The sequence below is a fragment of the Stegodyphus dumicola genome, chromosome X2 (genome assembly GCF_044657685.1).
Source record: "Stegodyphus dumicola isolate Sdum_Otavi_A_Nest chromosome X2, ASM4465768v1".
In the NCBI taxonomy this organism is placed as follows: Eukaryota; Metazoa; Arthropoda; class Arachnida; order Araneae; family Eresidae; genus Stegodyphus; species Stegodyphus dumicola.
The window spans coordinates 29,585,260-29,602,392 of NC_140781.1; the positions used below are offsets into that span (position 1 = coordinate 29,585,260).

The 17,133-nt window shown below is 30.4% G+C and overlaps 1 protein-coding gene across 2 annotated transcripts in view; it reads left to right on the forward strand.

The window, feature by feature from the left end:
* The window catches only part of Arfip (ADP ribosylation factor interacting protein arfaptin), a 60,138-nt gene extending 45,628 nt beyond the window's left edge, over nucleotides 1–14,510 (forward strand). For both annotated transcript variants that reach the window (XM_085809188.1, XM_035373513.2), the window contains exon 6: nucleotides 427–14,510. In XM_085809188.1, coding sequence (XP_085665314.1) covers nucleotides 427–579 — 153 coding nt within the window. In that variant the 3' untranslated portion in view covers nucleotides 580–14,510. The remainder of the gene's footprint in view (nucleotides 1–426) is intronic.
* The last annotated feature ends 2,623 nt before the right edge of the window (nucleotides 14,511–17,133 follow it).

Below are 17,133 nucleotides of genomic sequence, written 5' to 3' on the forward strand. Positions count from 1 at the left end.
ACCAGCAATATAAACAATTTGAAAAACAACTGATCTTCATAAACCATTAACTTATTTTATTTAAAATAAACTTTTTTCGTAAACTCATTAAACGGAAATTAAAGGAATAAAAAAAAGAGCTGTATTTGGCGATTTATTGCTTGCGCACAGTTAATAGAAAGGTACCTAGATTTTTTTGCGACATTAGAGGATCAGTATATAAGCTGACCCCCTTAATTTAGCTTTAGAAAAAGTAATAAGAATTCTTGGCTAATGCATGGGAATATGCGGCACATACAGTTATTGAAGTAGAAGTCCGTGTGCAAATAATTATTTCTTGTCCATTTCAATTTTGCATTTATTAGTGGCTCACAAGAATTAATAAGTAATAATTTGTTGAAGGTGTATTAATTTTTATTGGCTAATCATATTTTTTCTTTCCTACAGGTTAAAGTCATGCATAAACAATTACTCCTTTTCCACAATGCGGTGTCTGCATATTTTTCGGGAAACCAAACCATGCTTGAAGCAACACTAAAACAGTTTAACATAAAACTGAAGAGTCCAAACTCTAACTCACCTTCTTGGCTGGAACAGTAACTAGTGAAATAACCACGATCTAATAGCATTTAATTTATGCTGGGTAATTTTGTAGAGAGAACTGTTAAAATGGTTTATGCATAGGAAAAAAATCTGAATAGAGCATGAGGCACATTTGCAAATAAATTTATTTTTTGCTCATATATAGGCTTTATTAATGTGCCTCATGAAAAACTAAATATTTCCCAGTGCACTGCACCATTAATTTCAGTTAAAGCCAAATGTTATCATATATTGTTAATTATATTGATTTTTTGTATAGTATGATTTAACATATTATTATCTAATACATTTTCCAGTAATTGTTAATGTAGAAATGTAAATTCTGAATAACAGCTATATGCTGTAGTGCCTTTTTTTAGTCACTTTTTTATTTTGTTTTTTATTTCAAATTTTATTCCATCTCTTAAGTTTGATAGTGCTGTATTGGCAATATTTGTTGAGAATTTTGTGCCTAGAAAATGAATATTTCAGTCATAAAATGTATTGATCATTCCAAATTGGATATCTGATTTGTGACATATTCTTCATATTTTTTCATTGATATACATAGGATTTGTGTAATTAATATTTATTTTAATTTTGAAACTGAAAATTAATCATCATATTATAACATCTAATTTCTGATTACATATCTGAAATCACTGAATATCCTTTTAAAAAACGATTTTATAAATGAAAATAATATACAATATATATTCATACATGTTTCAATATACCATCTATTGAAATGTAGAAAAGTGATTAATTTATACTATTTTTATTTTCTTACCATAGAGTTTTGACTTTCTTCATGTTCTGTCCTCTGGTAGGTGTCAGAAAAAGTTATGTGTAGCAGTATTAAGTAGCTTGCAGTAATATGACAATTATCCTAGTCACACATAGCAGTCCATTGTTTTATTGTTATTTTACGTTAGGCTTGTTAGCTATTATTTGTAACTGAAGGATAAATTCTGTTATAAGTGTAATGTAACTTTATATTCAAATGTTATGATATTCGTTACTGGTACTTTTGTGTTATGTGTTCAAAATATTACTTTCTGTGCCACAAATTGATAATTTTCATAAATCATTCAGTAACTATATGTTCATTATTTCAAAAACCTGTCTGAGATTATAATATAATTAATATTTTCATAAAATATATGTAGTTGTAGATTTTCACTTCTCATAGGTTTAAGGTTCTTTGAACTAGAATTTTTGTGTGTGTTTTCAAGATTATAAATAATATATTAATGTCAACAGCTCTCCCTTTATCATAGAACTAAAATTTTCAGCAAAAATTGTGAAATGAGAGCATATATAAACAATAAGATTTGGTTGTTGATAGTTGAATTTGAAAATACAAAGTGTTTTCAAATTCAGCTGACAAATTCAGAAGTATAATAGTAGGTGTCAAGAGGATGAAAAATTGCCATTGAACATAAGTTGCAAACCACATTTAGTGGCAGAAAATCTCAAAAATAATTATGAAGGATATGATGTCGAATGCCAGTAATAAGTAGTAATGATGGGGCCAATAATAAGTAGAAGAACTTTTATTTGATATAAAGCAGGATTATGATGCATCACAGTTCAACATCAGAAAGGAGACGATGAGAACAGTTTTATAGGAATTGTTCAAGATCGCGAATGCGAAGTTCATTGCCAGCTGACACTGATGGCTAAAGGATTGCTGGACATGTTAAAACATACCCAGTGTGCTGGCAGTGTTTGCTGAAGCAACAACCCATGCTGTCAGATCTTCTAGTGTGTCCACAGCCATCCGATATACAGCCAGTTTCAGGTGGCCGTAGAAGAAGAAATCTAAGGGATTGTGGTCTTGAGAGCCTGAAGGCTAAGCAACAGGTCCGCCGCATCCAGTCTACATCCCAGGATATGTGTCATTGAGGTGATTATGCATCGCATTTGCAGTGAACATGTTTTAGCACACAATGGCTGGTATTCCCTGCATCAAATTTGGGAGAATGTGCTGTAGGAAAACAAGGTAATTTGCACCATTGTCACGTTTGGGCAGAAGATGATCTCTGAGAATCTCCGCCCAGATGTTATTACCAAACTTGTGTTGCATTTTGAACGAGACATTCGGTGGGGATTTTCAGACAACCACACATGCACATTGTGCATGTTGACCATGCCTTTTCTCATAAAGCAGGCAGCATCTGCAGAGTTTGTACGGTCCTTAAGAGTTCATAAAAGGACTTAGGTTTTTTGGAATCGATTTTTGGCACTTAAAAGTCCTTAATTTAATCATTTGAAATTTCTGCTTTTACGACTGCCATTTTGAGTGTGTATCAGCATTTTGGAGGAATGTTTTTAGTGAATCACTGATAAATATTATTTCATGGATTATCATTTGAATTTATTCTTATTTCTAATATAAATGGTGTGATATTTGAGTTTCTGGGTATGATGTGAAGCGTAAGCATTTAGAAATTATTTCTTCTCCTCCCCCCCCCAAATAAAGAGCTCTTTTGGAGATGTGAATTCTTTTATGAAACGGCTGTAAATTTGGTGACTTATGAACATTTTGGTGATTTTAAGATCAATTTCTGTACAAAATTTTTACATCAAAATTTGTGAGTTTTTGCCAATTATTTTTAAATATTACAACATTGATAAATTTCATGAAAATAATGACAAAATATTAAAATTATATTTTAGAAATAACATTAAAATAAAACATTATTTTCCCTGCCATATTATAAAGTGACATTATTTTCCAATTTAGTAACTTCCTATTACAATATTTTGAATCTTGTAAAAATAAACAAGGTTAATAAAGGCTATAAAACACAATTTACAAAGCAGTTCTTAGCAGAAGCAAAACAGCTGTGTAATTATTTTAATATGTGTTCTTTTGTATTTTTTCATGTCAAGAGTTTTTCCCCAGGTCCAATGCAGGTCTCTCTCTAGGGAAGCAGTGGCAACAGCCAGTCTTCTGTTACGAATCATGCTGATTATGATTTCACTTCTTATTTTAACCTATACCATTTGACATAACATCTGCCTGCTATTTACAAAACCTGTAGAGTGAGCAAGTATGTAACGAAATGAGACAGAAAAAATCAGCATAAAGCTAACTGTTAGTAAAATGTAAATAAAATGTTACCAAACTTCTTTAAAATATGTCCAACTATTATAACTATAAAATATTTAATGCTACTTGATATGGATAAATTTTACAAATTTGATTTTATTCTCAAATTTTTTTTATAATTATGTTTAATAATAATGCATTCTACTTACAAATCTGTTTTATTCTTAGGATTGCATTACAAAAGTAAAATTCAAGAATAGATAATATCTTTAATTAAATTTATTCAGTTCCTTTTGGCTAATAGATCCTTATATTTTTTTTCATTGATGGTCCTTAAAAGTACTTAATTTCTGTGTGCAGAAATGTGTACAAACTCTGCATCTGACAATATAACAATAGCAGAAAACTGTGGATCATTCTATGTGGCATCAAGTATCCAGTGTATGAACTCTACCCCAAGGGAGTGGTCAGCATCACCTAGGAGATGGACGTTCTGCACATAGAAAGGGTTCATGTTTTCTGCATAAGAACCTTACACACCATTTTATGATGAATACCTAATTCAGCTGCAAGCAGTCGTGTACTCTTCGATGAGGAAACAAACTGTTGGAGTACTTGGTTTTCTCTTTAAGGTGTGTGCTCACTGCATTTTTGCCTTGCCTATCAAACTTATGCAGCCCCATGTAATATAGTAATTTTTCATACTCTTTATCCCTACTATCATCCCTCTGAATCCTCCTCTCTGTCTGTCGAATTTGGAGCATTCAACTCATTTAGCATACTAAACCAAAAAATTTCAAATGTCTTTCTTTTTGTCACCTAATAGTGTTTGGATTTCATAAAAATGAAGCATCATTTGTGTCAAAATTCCGTAGTTTGTATAAATTAGAACTGTGCAAAAAAATTAATATCTTCCTAAACTTCTTTTTTTTTTTTTTTTTTTTTTTTTTTTTTGATAGTATACATGATTTTGTAAATTTTCAATCATCATTAAAGTTAAAGGAAATGCATAGAGAGCACTGAATTATAGCATGCTTTTGTTGAAAAATATTCATATGCTGAATGTTGCTGAAGCTGAAAGTCTTATCCTAGTCCAATTTAAGCCAAACTGATTCTTATAAATACTAAACTCACCTGTATCAAATTCATAAGACCTCTAAATACTAGTAGCCCCAGCCAGGTTCAAATTCTTGTGAACAGTCTGGTTGCATGGGTATTTTTATGTTTTTTCAAGTGCTTTATTTGAATATGAGACAGTTAAGAGTTCTTTTACATTTCCTCAAGACATCCGTTTCATAAGCAGATTTATGTGGTGTATTTTACCATAATTGATTAAACACAAATACTGAACTGAAAAGAATGGTTGCATAGGTACCATCTTAGTAGAAGTTATATAACAAACAGCTTACATAGTAGCTTGTACTTCAAAAAAATTTTTGAGCAGATCATGTTTAATTTGTATGCAGAGGAACACATCTGGAATATCAGCTACCATTATGATATAAATGCATTGGCTCAAATGGAAGAAGATGCCTCAAAAAATGTTCTTTTTAAAATAAGGCATAGCTTACATGTGCAGTCTGATGTTACAAAGATATATTAATGTATCATTAATAATCTCAGTTCTGCACAAAAGAAAAATCATAAAAATATTCGTGATTGTTTTGATGTATGTTAATATGAGGTGAAACTTATCCTTCATAATTAATATTGATTTAGTCACTAAGATTTCATGCTCTTTATACGTGTAAAAGAGAGCTGAAATTATGTAATAACTTCTAGTCTCTAGAAAGGGCTAAAATTTTAAATTGTACCACTCGACATGATCAAATTCAAGGCCATGTGACAGTACAAAATTTAAGTGCATTAAATGAAATTTGTTGCAGATATTTACAGAAGTTTCACATAGTAGGTTTTGAAGAATATCTGCAATTAAGTGTTTTGTGAGCTTTCTCATCATTATGTCATATATCTAACATAATCTTGTGTTCTCTTTGTATTTGATCTCTTTCTGTTCAAAACATTTTTAACAGTGCATGTAGTACTTCTTTTTGAACAGGATATATCCTTGTAATTTACGTAATTTCAACTTTTTAATTGGCCTCATTTCTTTGTGTGGATATAGGGGGAAAAAATCTTCAGTGGCTGTAAAAGTTATGACAAGTCACTCCATTTTTAATGACAATATATACAGTCAAAAGTCGTTAATCCGGACTCCTCGGGACTTCGGCGATTCCGGATTATCGATTTTTCCGGATTATAGATCATCAGTTTAAATCTGGTAAGATGGCATGCAGAAATTACAAAATTAAAAATATGAAACCGTAATTTATGAAATAAAGAACAATTATGATCTAAAGGGTATAAAATTTACAAAAAGAAAAAGCTTAATATTTATTTGTTTACTTTATTAAACATTTCCTTCAATGTAAGTTGCTTCGTTTCATGTGATAATACTTTCTCTTTAATTCTATTAAACAGACATAATTTCTTGTTTAGTTACAAAGTTCCGCTGTTCAAGACCTATAATTGCTGTGTTGAGAATACCGACCAATTTGTCAATCGAAATGTTTTCGTTTTCAATAACCTCTGGGTCACTTTCTTCACTATCGGAAGTGAATTATAATGACGAGGAACTTGATTTAAATCATATCAAAGACGGAGTACATAAAATACTACACTTAGTACGGAATTATAAAAAAAAAAAATAAAAACATCTGCCCTGAAGATAAGGATAGTGCTGACAGATTAACTTCCAATCCGCCGCGTGAAATTGATAAACAGATTTCAGATTTCAAAACATACTTTCGCTTTGTAGATACAAATTACATATTAGTAAATATATATCGGAAATTTTATTTGACATAATCTTTCTAATCTATCATAATCTAATAATGACGTTTCTGCCCCCCCCCCCTGCCGCAGAGCAGCGTGAAATTGATAAACAGATTTCGGATTTCAAAACATACTTTCACTTTGTAGTAAATATATATCGGAAGGGTCTTGCGCGCTCTCGTAAACGCCTGTGCACATGCGTGAACGCGACGCATGCGCAGAAAGTTTGTAGCTTTGAGGTCCGGATTATAGATCATTCCAGATTATGGGTGTCCGAATTAACGACTTTTGACTGTATTATATTTTAACTGCTTCCCTTACAAATTTTTTTGAAAAAAATTGCAAAAAATCATCACATTTTTTTTTATTTTATTATTAAATACAACAAAATGAAACAAATCAAAATATGTAGGTTTCAAGTTGAATTTTTAATTTTTTGAAGGTGTAAAAGCCTTTATTTTTAATATTAGTTTACTATCCCGAGTTATCTCAAGCAAACGAAAAAAGTTAAATATTAATCTTTGTATGATAGTTTTTGAAACAAGGGACAACACAGAGTGATACCTGACATTCTACACTGGTTATCTGGTCTCTTTTCTTACTGGCTTACTGCTGGAATCTCTTTCACGGGAGCACAGAGTACACTGTCTCATTGGTTTTTTTTTTTTTTTTTTCCCCCAACCTCTTCATAATCACTATCTGAAAAATCATCGCCATTATTTTATTTTTTTTCCAACGCATGCATCCTTCTTTATACATTACTAATCCACAAGCCAATGTATACTATACAATAGGGAAACACGCGACCAGTCCCTCCAAAAGAACCGCGCAACCAACAAAATTTGGCAAACTGCCAATCAAAGCTAAATATTTCCTTTCATTTCCTCCAGACCGAGTAAAACCATGATAAAAGAAATCGTACTAACAAATTCTGCTTCGCCCGAGTTTTCTCAGGATAATAATTAACTGCAATATATTCGAACTCGAGATAATCAGGTAAGCGGTTAAAAGGCATTTAAATCTTATGCTCTCAGTTTTCATCATATTTGTTCATTAAATTGTGCAACTAGTTCTTTGTTAGCTCATGCCTCACAGGGATGGATTTCTTGCCCTGCAGAGTTCTGAAATATGGCTCTGGTACATTATCAGTACGCTTTATTTTAAAAAATTTTCAAATAGAATACAATGCTTATAACAAATGTGTTAGTTCGCCTCATAAGAATTTAAACATTAGAAGTGGAATGATATTTTTAAATAAATAAATAAATAAAGGCGAGATCTGAGGGGCAGTATCAGTGTAAATGCTAAAATTTTGCAATTTGGGAAAAAGAAGTGATTTTGCATTCTTTGCGCTAATAGTTTTGCAACTAATCATTTGTATTTACATTTAAAAACAAATCTGTTAACTGTGAAGCATTAATGCAGATAACTAGTATGTAACTGAATAAGCACTGTTTGAGTTTTTTTTTTTTTTTTTTTTTTTTAATTGAAGCTTATAAATTGGTCAAACTTTAGCAGTATAATTAATGACAAAATATTTTTTAAAAAATGAATATTTTTATACACGTATCATGCACTTTTTGGGGGGGCATTAAGTAGCATGTTTTTAAGTTTAGAAAAAGGATCATTTGGCCTTGAAATTGTTGGCTCTGTCAGATACGGGGGCAACCTTATGTACTTAAGAAAATGCGATTTTCCGCAGGCTACATAAGTCTAGAAAAAGTGAGACAATATTCGGGTACCAAAATTTTGGTATAGATTTACTTTGTAATCTATTTTTCTCTTAAACTCTTTTGGAAGTTAATTATCAAGTAAATATCATAAAAAGTATCATAAAAAATTGCCCAAGAATTCTTTAAACAAAAAAATAGAAAAAACTCTTGAATTTGCAAATGTGTGTGTCATTTGCTCCCCCCCCCCAAGTCTTACAAAATTCCCCCTCAAAATTCAGGTCTCCAAATTATTCATGTAGTCAAAGCTATGTGTTATACCGGTTTAAGTATTGTTTGATTTTCTTTCTAGGCTAAGGTGATTTCTTTCCATAGTGTAAAAATAGTCATCTCTTCTGTTTTAGAATTGTACTTTTTGTTTATTTTAAATATCTTGAAGAATTTGTTTTTATTTAATTAATGATTAATCCATTTGTAAGGTTTAAAGCAAGTTTTGAGTAGATAATTAAGATTTCTTTCTTGGTGAAAGTTAAATGTAGCCAAATTTGGGTTTAACTGATTGCTTAGAACTGTTTTTAGTAAATTTCTTAAATTTGGTTACCTTTAAATTGACGTGCAGATAAGCAGTGAAACACAAAAGTTTGCCTCAGTATGAAGTTTGTAGTGAAAAAATGAAATTCTTTTTTTATATAACAAAGTTTAAAGATAGACTTTTTTTAAAAAAGTTTTACACATTAAGTTATTGTTTAAAAAATAAATCTGAAAAAAAGGTTAATGTTTGTTTTCAAACATTTTGCTCCATAAATTTCTTGTTAATTTTTAAATAGTAATAATTTCATTAAGGTGTTTTTTCTTCGAGTTTTTAGACTAGAATGAGCGTTTCGGAACATCTGATATATTTTTTCATTGTTAACATCAAAGCCATTGCTTACTTCATTATCATCCAGTTTTACCTTGAAAGTTGAAAAATCAGTTTTGGTAGGTCTATGAAATTTCATTTCACCTTTTGATAATATCTGTGATAGGGGTTGGACCACACCCTATAATAAAAATCCAGCTTTTTAAACAATTATGGATACTTCTGGATGTTATTTCATTCCATAAACCTTAAAACAAATGTCTGATCAAAACAGTTTTAGTTGAATTAAGTATTGTACTTTGCTATTTCATTAGCAAATCATTTATTACATGTCTGATTATTACTTTTCTGTACTGCATTTTAATAATCAAATTATCCCTATATCCAAGGGCACTCACATGGCTTTACGAAAGAGAACAGCTATTTTAACCCAATGTTCAAATAATTCTAATGCATATGAATTTGATTTTCATTTCAAAGTTATTGAATTAATTCATTAAAATTTAATTTCCATATTCACAATAGTCTTATTTATTAATAACACAGAATTATAAACATTAATGTATTAGATTCAGGTAGTGTTAGTTGCAGCTCTGTGCAGTATTATCAGTGTTAAAATTTACCCAATTTTTGTTGATCAAATACATATGATTTCTTATGCTGGTTATATACATGTGATTTCTGTTTAATTCCTTAATGCAGATGTTCTTATTTCTACTTTGTGTAAAAATATTTTTCCTACCATAGATATGAACTTTGTTCTTTGCTTTTGAACAACTTACATTCTTAGCATCATCGCAGCTTTCGCTAATCATTACATGCCGTACTAATTTTGTTTCTTTAGGCCTTGTTCACTAAGCTTTGCTCATTTAAGGCTAAAATGATGCATTTTTGAAAAGAAAAAAAAAACATATTTTTTCTTAAAACATGCTTTAGAATTAGCACAAGCTTTCTCTTCATGATATTTCTGACTGTTTGTATGTTACACCATAATTAATATCAAAATGCTCTTTCTTTCTCTCTAACTGCTTCGTGTATTTCTGTAATTATATCTCATTTGCCATCTGTAGTAATAAAAATACTCATTGAAACATTAAGAAACATACCTTTTTATGCATTTTCTAGCTGTACTGGTAATGGAGTATTGAAAAGATAAAATTGACTTTTGCAGTGCAAATTGTTCTGCACAGAATTAATAATTCCCATCATAATTAGTAAATAAATTTTTCTTATGTCAGCTGCTGAAGCTGGGAAAAGTTGTGTTGTTATGTCACAATATCTTGAAAAATATAATGTCACACAGTTTCTGAAAGCAGACAGTGACAGTAACTTGATCCAGTTTTTCAACTGTTTAAAGAGTGGGTGTTTTTTTTTTTTTTTTTTTTTTTTTTTGTTTGTTTTGTTAAGACAGTGAGCTTTATGTACTGTGATGATATTTTTATAATACCATAGTGTAACCTCTATTCATTCCTATAAAATTAGACTTTTTATATGAATGTGTACTTTTCTCCTTGCGTGGTCTAATAATCATTTTGGTTTGACTAAAGTAGCAGAAACATTGTGCAGTTTTCAGCTGTTCTGTGAATAGTGGTTTTTCAATTATAAAATGTTAATTTATTTTTCGGTAATTATATCCTGAAAAAGTGGCTGCCAGTAATGTGGTCAGTAGCCATAACTGTATATGGTACACTGAATTAGATTTTCAAAGGTAAAATTATATTGCATAATTGTCCTGATATTTCATTGTCATGAATTTAACATTTAAAAAAATTTAACTTGATAAATTTCCAAATGTTTTAGGTGTAATTATTTTTATGCAATGTTTGTATTATGACTTTAATGTTACTAATGTATGCTTCTGTCTGTGAAATAAATTATTTATTATATCAGAATGTTACTTCCTTCCACTTAATTGCTAATAGTGCAGTATACTAAGAACCACATGATGTAAATGAATAATGCAATTAATATTAAAATTTTCACACTAAAAATATTTTGTGAACAAAATTTGCATATTGCTGTTCTCGAGCAGTAATGTTGCTAGCTACTATTATTATTAATGAAATCTTATGTTAGCTTATCACTTTCCCTGTTTGAAGCTCAGACTTGAAATTTTAGATTTCAGAATTTCTTCAAGTTTGTTTCGTACTTTTTCACTTGAATTTATTTGTATTAATTATAAAATGTCTCTATCATTTTCAGACACATTCTATTATTCTAGCTATCTATTATCTAAAAAATATTTTTAAATAAATCATAAAAAAGGACAAATTTTATTTGGAATGAACGTAAATGTATAAATGTGAAAGGAAGAAGCAAATAAGTTTAATTAAAAAGAGATATTAATAAATATATATCATATTCAATTAACATTAAGGAGCTAAAATTTGGAGAGCTAATTTTTTAAAAACTACTCAAGCAATTTTAACATAACTTGGCAGTTTGACATTATGCGAGTTGTAGAAAAAAATTGGCATGTCATTTTAGAAAAGGGCTGGGTTTCTGTCAGAATACCTATGTTAGAACAATGCCATATATAAATCTAATACATACTTTAAGTTGCACTTGAGAGCCATGAAAAACGCAAGTTGAATTTTGTCAATTGGCACAGTAGAATGAGAGATATAGAACTGTCTCTCCTCTCTGCAGTGTACCTGTTTGAAAATCTTTGGTGTTGAGGAATTTGAGAGGTTTTAGTTGTTTTTCCACATATTGAGTACTTTTGAATGCATTGTGATAATTTTCTCATCCATGTAAAATTATTTCTTGTTATACAAGACTTCAGAAAAATAAATAAAAATTAAAATCTTGAATTAAGGTAAATCTGGCTAGATGTATATAGTATAAACTATGTACAGCTAAATTATCTGTAGTAATTCAGTAGTTTATCTTGCTGCTGAACTTAAAAAAAAAAAAAAAAAGTTAGAAACTTACATGGCTAGAAAGAAATTAACCTAGGTCTGAACTTTATAGATATTTCTTAACATTTTTAAAGCCCACTTCCTTCAGAGACAACTGTTTTTCGCTTATCTTGTAAGAACACTAATAAAGGATAATTCAAAGTATTGAGCAACAAAAATGAACCACCTTTAAACCCATATTTTTGTATTAATGAAGAGGTAATTAAATTTACTCTGACCTGTTTTACTTGGTGCTTAGCATAATGAAGAGGTATGAAGTAAATGTTTGCTTCATTCAAAAAAGATTATTGCTTTAGGTAAGTGTTAACTTCTGAGTGACTTTCACATGCTTTTTTATTTACGCCAGTGATAGAATAACAGCTGTTATTTAAAAAAAAAGAGAGAGAACCACTTTATAAAGGTAAGACGTGATATTTCGTCTTGGTCATTTTCAAATATTGTTTGAAGAGCGTTATATAATGTAATGTGCAGCCAGTTTGTAAAATCATAGGACCCCATGGGCTGTTTATTTTGAAAGCTTCTTGGAAAGGAAAAATTGTGCAGTTTTATGTGACTTTTAGTTGCACTATATAAAGGTTGAGTTTCATTAACTTTTGTTTGTATTGTACTGGCTACAATTTTAACAGCAGCTCATTTTCTGTAATTTTTAAAATTGGTATTTTCCTTCACAATGTTAAACAATTGAAATGCTATGCATACAGATTCATAATTAAAATGCTTTTCATAGTGTATGTGTTTCATAATTACTTCAGTTTGTACATTACTTCCTGATATTTAATTCAATTTATTCAAATTAATAGTGTTGGGATAGACTATTTACAGTTTGAATGATTTTCTATAGCCAAATATCCTTTATTTTTGGTTATGTATTATCATTTTGAGTGTAACATACATTAATTTTTGTCTGATGTTGTTACAGTGTTTTGTATAAGCTAGAATGAATAGTCATTGTATGCATGATATTTTGTTGTGAAATGAATGGTTTCTATTCTGCTAGCAGTATAGAACTTTCATAAAGTAGGAGGTTTTTCTGAAATAACTTTTTTAAGTAGAACTTAACGTGTAATTGTGGTAAAGTTAAACTTATCTCTCTTGCCCCTTGCTGTTGATTTAAAAAAATTGTATTTATGGAATTATGCATACAAGTTTTTAGAGCTTTTCATGCACATATTGCCGCTAGTCATTTATAAACTATACAGTTATTTTCTGAAATAATTTTATAAGCTTGTTATGAGTGTATTAATATGTTTTTAGCTAGATTGCTTCAAACTTTTTTGCAGTTGTCAGTATTTTATAAATGATTTTGATGCTTAGTACCTTTTTCTAATCTCATAGAAAAGTGAAAACAAAATTATTATGAAGTGTACATCGATATTCACACTGATGAAATATTGATGCATGTGGTTGTAAAATCTATCATGCCTTGCTCTGTATGTTTCTAAAATGTAATTCACAAAGAGATTTACTGATTTGGATGACTGTAATTTAAAATAAACTTTTCTTTGAAAGTTTAAGTTTGAGGTTATGTTTTATCCTTTGCTTTGTTAAAATGCATGTTGTTATATTAAAGTAATGCTTTAAATGTGAGATGAACCTTGCAGGGTAATTTGTTAAAGGTGTAGGAAGTTTCTAGTTTTTAAAAGAAAATTTGTATAAGAAAACTGTGCTCTTTTTTGAAGGTTTTCTTTTTTCTTCTTTTATTTATTTAGTAACAGCATGAGCTTATGACATAACAAATGTAAATGTGTATTTTCACATTTTTAGTAAGTTTTTAAACTATCACCATTATTTTTAATTTCATTAAGGCATTGTTTGTTGTTAGTTTTTTTGCTTAGCGTCTTAAGTCTGAATATTACCAAAATTATTTTGTCTACTGCCAAAAAAGTTGCATATATTTATACGTGCAGTTTGAAAATAGGAAAGGGATAATGAGCTCTAAATAAGAAATTTAATTGTATCTGAATAAATACTGTATTGTCATATGTTTTTAAAATTGTAGCAGTAGTTCTTGCATTCTGTTTTTTGAAAGATATGCTTTTGCTGTGTCTTACTTCTGTGAGATTATTTTTATAGCTGCAGTGCAGTCTTCTTTTAATATTACTGTAACTGTTCATCAGTCGTCTGCCTTATAATATCACATACATTTTATATCAGATTAGTATAGCTGATGTTCATGCTAGAAGGTAAAACCCTTCACTTATTTGAACTAGTTTCAAATGTAAAATAATTTCACAGTCGGTTCTGACCATAATTCTTGCAAAAATTACAAACGTTTTTATACATATTTTCAATGCAACCAACAATATGCAGTTGTTTTCTGGCTCATAGTTTTATTGTAAATAGTAAAATTTCTGACATATTTGTGTTATATATGATTAATGAGTGTTGAAAATGCACACCTTTATTTGTTTGCATTATTTTCCATTGTATATTTAAGCCTATATTTGTAATTTATTGCTTATTGTATACTCTGCAGTTTTTTTGAATGAATTTTGTATGTTAGGGGACCAAAAAAAAAGAATTTATGTAAATTAATTTGTAGACAGTTTCATTAATTTCATAACATGCATATTGTCAATAAAGAAAAGTTATGTATTTCATTGTAATATTAATAGGTCGTTTATTCATGACTAATATAACTGAACTCTCTGGTGTTTGTTTCATGATGAAAAGTAAGTTCTTTAAAATCCATCTGTATCTGAAGTTACGTACACATCAGCCACTCTGTCTGTTAAGAGCTCCTTTGTTCACTGGTAATATGCAATATTTAGTATAGATTTTCTCTCATGTTAATCCCAGTTTATGCAGCGTGGCACTTGAAAAACCAGACAGACCACCTACTATAAGCCTCTACTATTGCAATCCTTTTTGAAAATAATATATCTCTCTGAGCTTCTTCACATGTATTTTATACCTGCATTTTCCTGGCTATTGTACTGATAATGGTATAGTCTGCCGTAGTAGCAGCATCGAAGCAAGTGAGATTAACTAGCTTCAGTCTGAATGTGTGTGGTTTGGTCTTTCTTATGCTACCTTGTAGATTTGTATAATTATTTTGATATAAATAATTATTTCTAGGTAATTAAAACTTAAATGTTCTATCTTCTCAAAGCATGATTTTTGCATATTTTCAAAGTTTTTTTCTTATTTATTATTACAAAATGAAATTTGTTAATTGACATTTTCCTGCTGTACATTATTATGCACTTTTTTTTTTTTTGCAAAACATAATTTATTCTAATGCAAAGTCAGTTCCTTGGTATTTTATCTAAAAAAAGGTAAAATCTATAGGTATGGATGTATATCAATGCTGTGCATTAATGTAACAAAAGAATCACTGGTCAAATTTAGTTCATTTTTAAAATGCTAATGTAGTATAAGTCTGTAAGGATTTGTCTTTTATTTTTCTGACATTTCCCTTGTGCTTCTATCGAAGAAAATTGCTTGTTATCATATTTAGCCGATTTTGTCTGAGACTTTACAAATGCTTCTACAACAAACTTTCTTTTCTTCAGTAGTGGTAGCTACTGGTCAGCATAACAATGATAAATCATACACTGCACCTGTTTGTTATCGGGCATCCACTACTTTTTCAAAACAAACATTTTATATATTTAAAAATTTTCTAGTTATAGTTACAAACAATGTTAAAAAAGTATGCGATAAGCAAAAAACACTGCATCAACTTACAAAAATGCAGCCAGTTTCAACTTCATTTTCCTTTTCCCCACAGTTAATCAAGCAAGAATATATTCAGAAATTTATCACATTAATTCTGTGCCAACATTCCAGTGGAACAGTGAATTGCACTGCATACTCTTTATTACATTTACTCTTAGTTTTCAGTCTTTGCTTTTGCCTGACAGTACCAATAAACTATTAAAAATTTTCCATACCTTTTTAGCATATGGTGCTTACCTGTATGGCAGTTTTTGGAGTTGTTTGGTTTATTTAAATATGGCAAATCACTTGATAGTTATTTGCCTAAGAGGACGGATGCCTTTGTGGAGAACTTTCTAAGGGAAACCAGCTCATATGAATGTTACATGTGGGGAAAACGACAAACACCCATGCAGCCAACCTGTTGGCCAGAATTTGAACCCTGGACCTAACTACCGGTGTTTATTGACTTTAACACTTGGCCACTGGTGGTTCGCAGTTTTGGATTCAATTTGATGCTTTGCCCTATTCAGTTATTATTTCGCACCTTTTAAACTTTTTTGCCTCTAGTATGATTTTTAGGAGACACAAAACAATTTACTGACATACCCATATTTACTCGCGTATTCCTCCCCTTTTCTTATTAATTTTAATGCTTGAAAACTTGATGTATACTACATTTATGACCAAAATTATCTTTATGTGCATGAAATTAGGGGTCTCTCAAAAACTATGAACATTAATTTTATGAATTTGTGTAGAATGATGCATGTTACGACAGGCAATTATTGCCAGATATTGATATTGAGAAGCAATTATTCATTTATGACCTTGTTCAGGCCTTCTTATGACATTTCCAGAGTTCTGAAATTGTTTCCATTGTGTAGAGACTGCCCGTTTTGAAATATTCACATGTCTCACCACCTCCGCGATTGTCTATTCTGCTTCTAAAACGATTGATGACTTTTCACTTCACAATTTTTTCCAAATGATACTTTGGAGCTATAACAAACAGTTTTGAGCCCTTGGATACTAAAATCGAATGCCGTATCTCAAGGTATTGCAGAAATACTGGACCTACACTAGCTGCAGTGTATTATCTACAGGTTCCGGATCAAAATCTAAGTCAGGAGTACTCTGAGACCACAGTGTTTCCATGCTGAATTCAGGGTCCTCACTAAGACTTATCAATTGCATTGAAACAATTTAGGATGTTGAAGTGATCCTTCCAAAATTCTTTTAAGTGTGTACTTTCGGTCACTTCAAAACATCTTTGAACAAGGCCTTGTGTTGGAAATAACTTGCTGGTCCACAGGCAGAAGTGGAGTGATGTTGGGAGGAAGAAACTTGACTTTTAGGAACTGAAATTCTTTTAGCAAATTATCATCAAGCCCTGGAGGATGTGTAGAAGCATTATCTAGAACGAGCAAAGTCTTGAGTGGCAACTTATTTTCGTGAAGGTATTTCTTCACTGAAGGACCAAAAACTTCATTGACCTACTCGATGAAAAATCGCCGTGCCACCCAGGTTTGATGTTGGACCTCCACATCACATTCAGTTGGTTTTTCT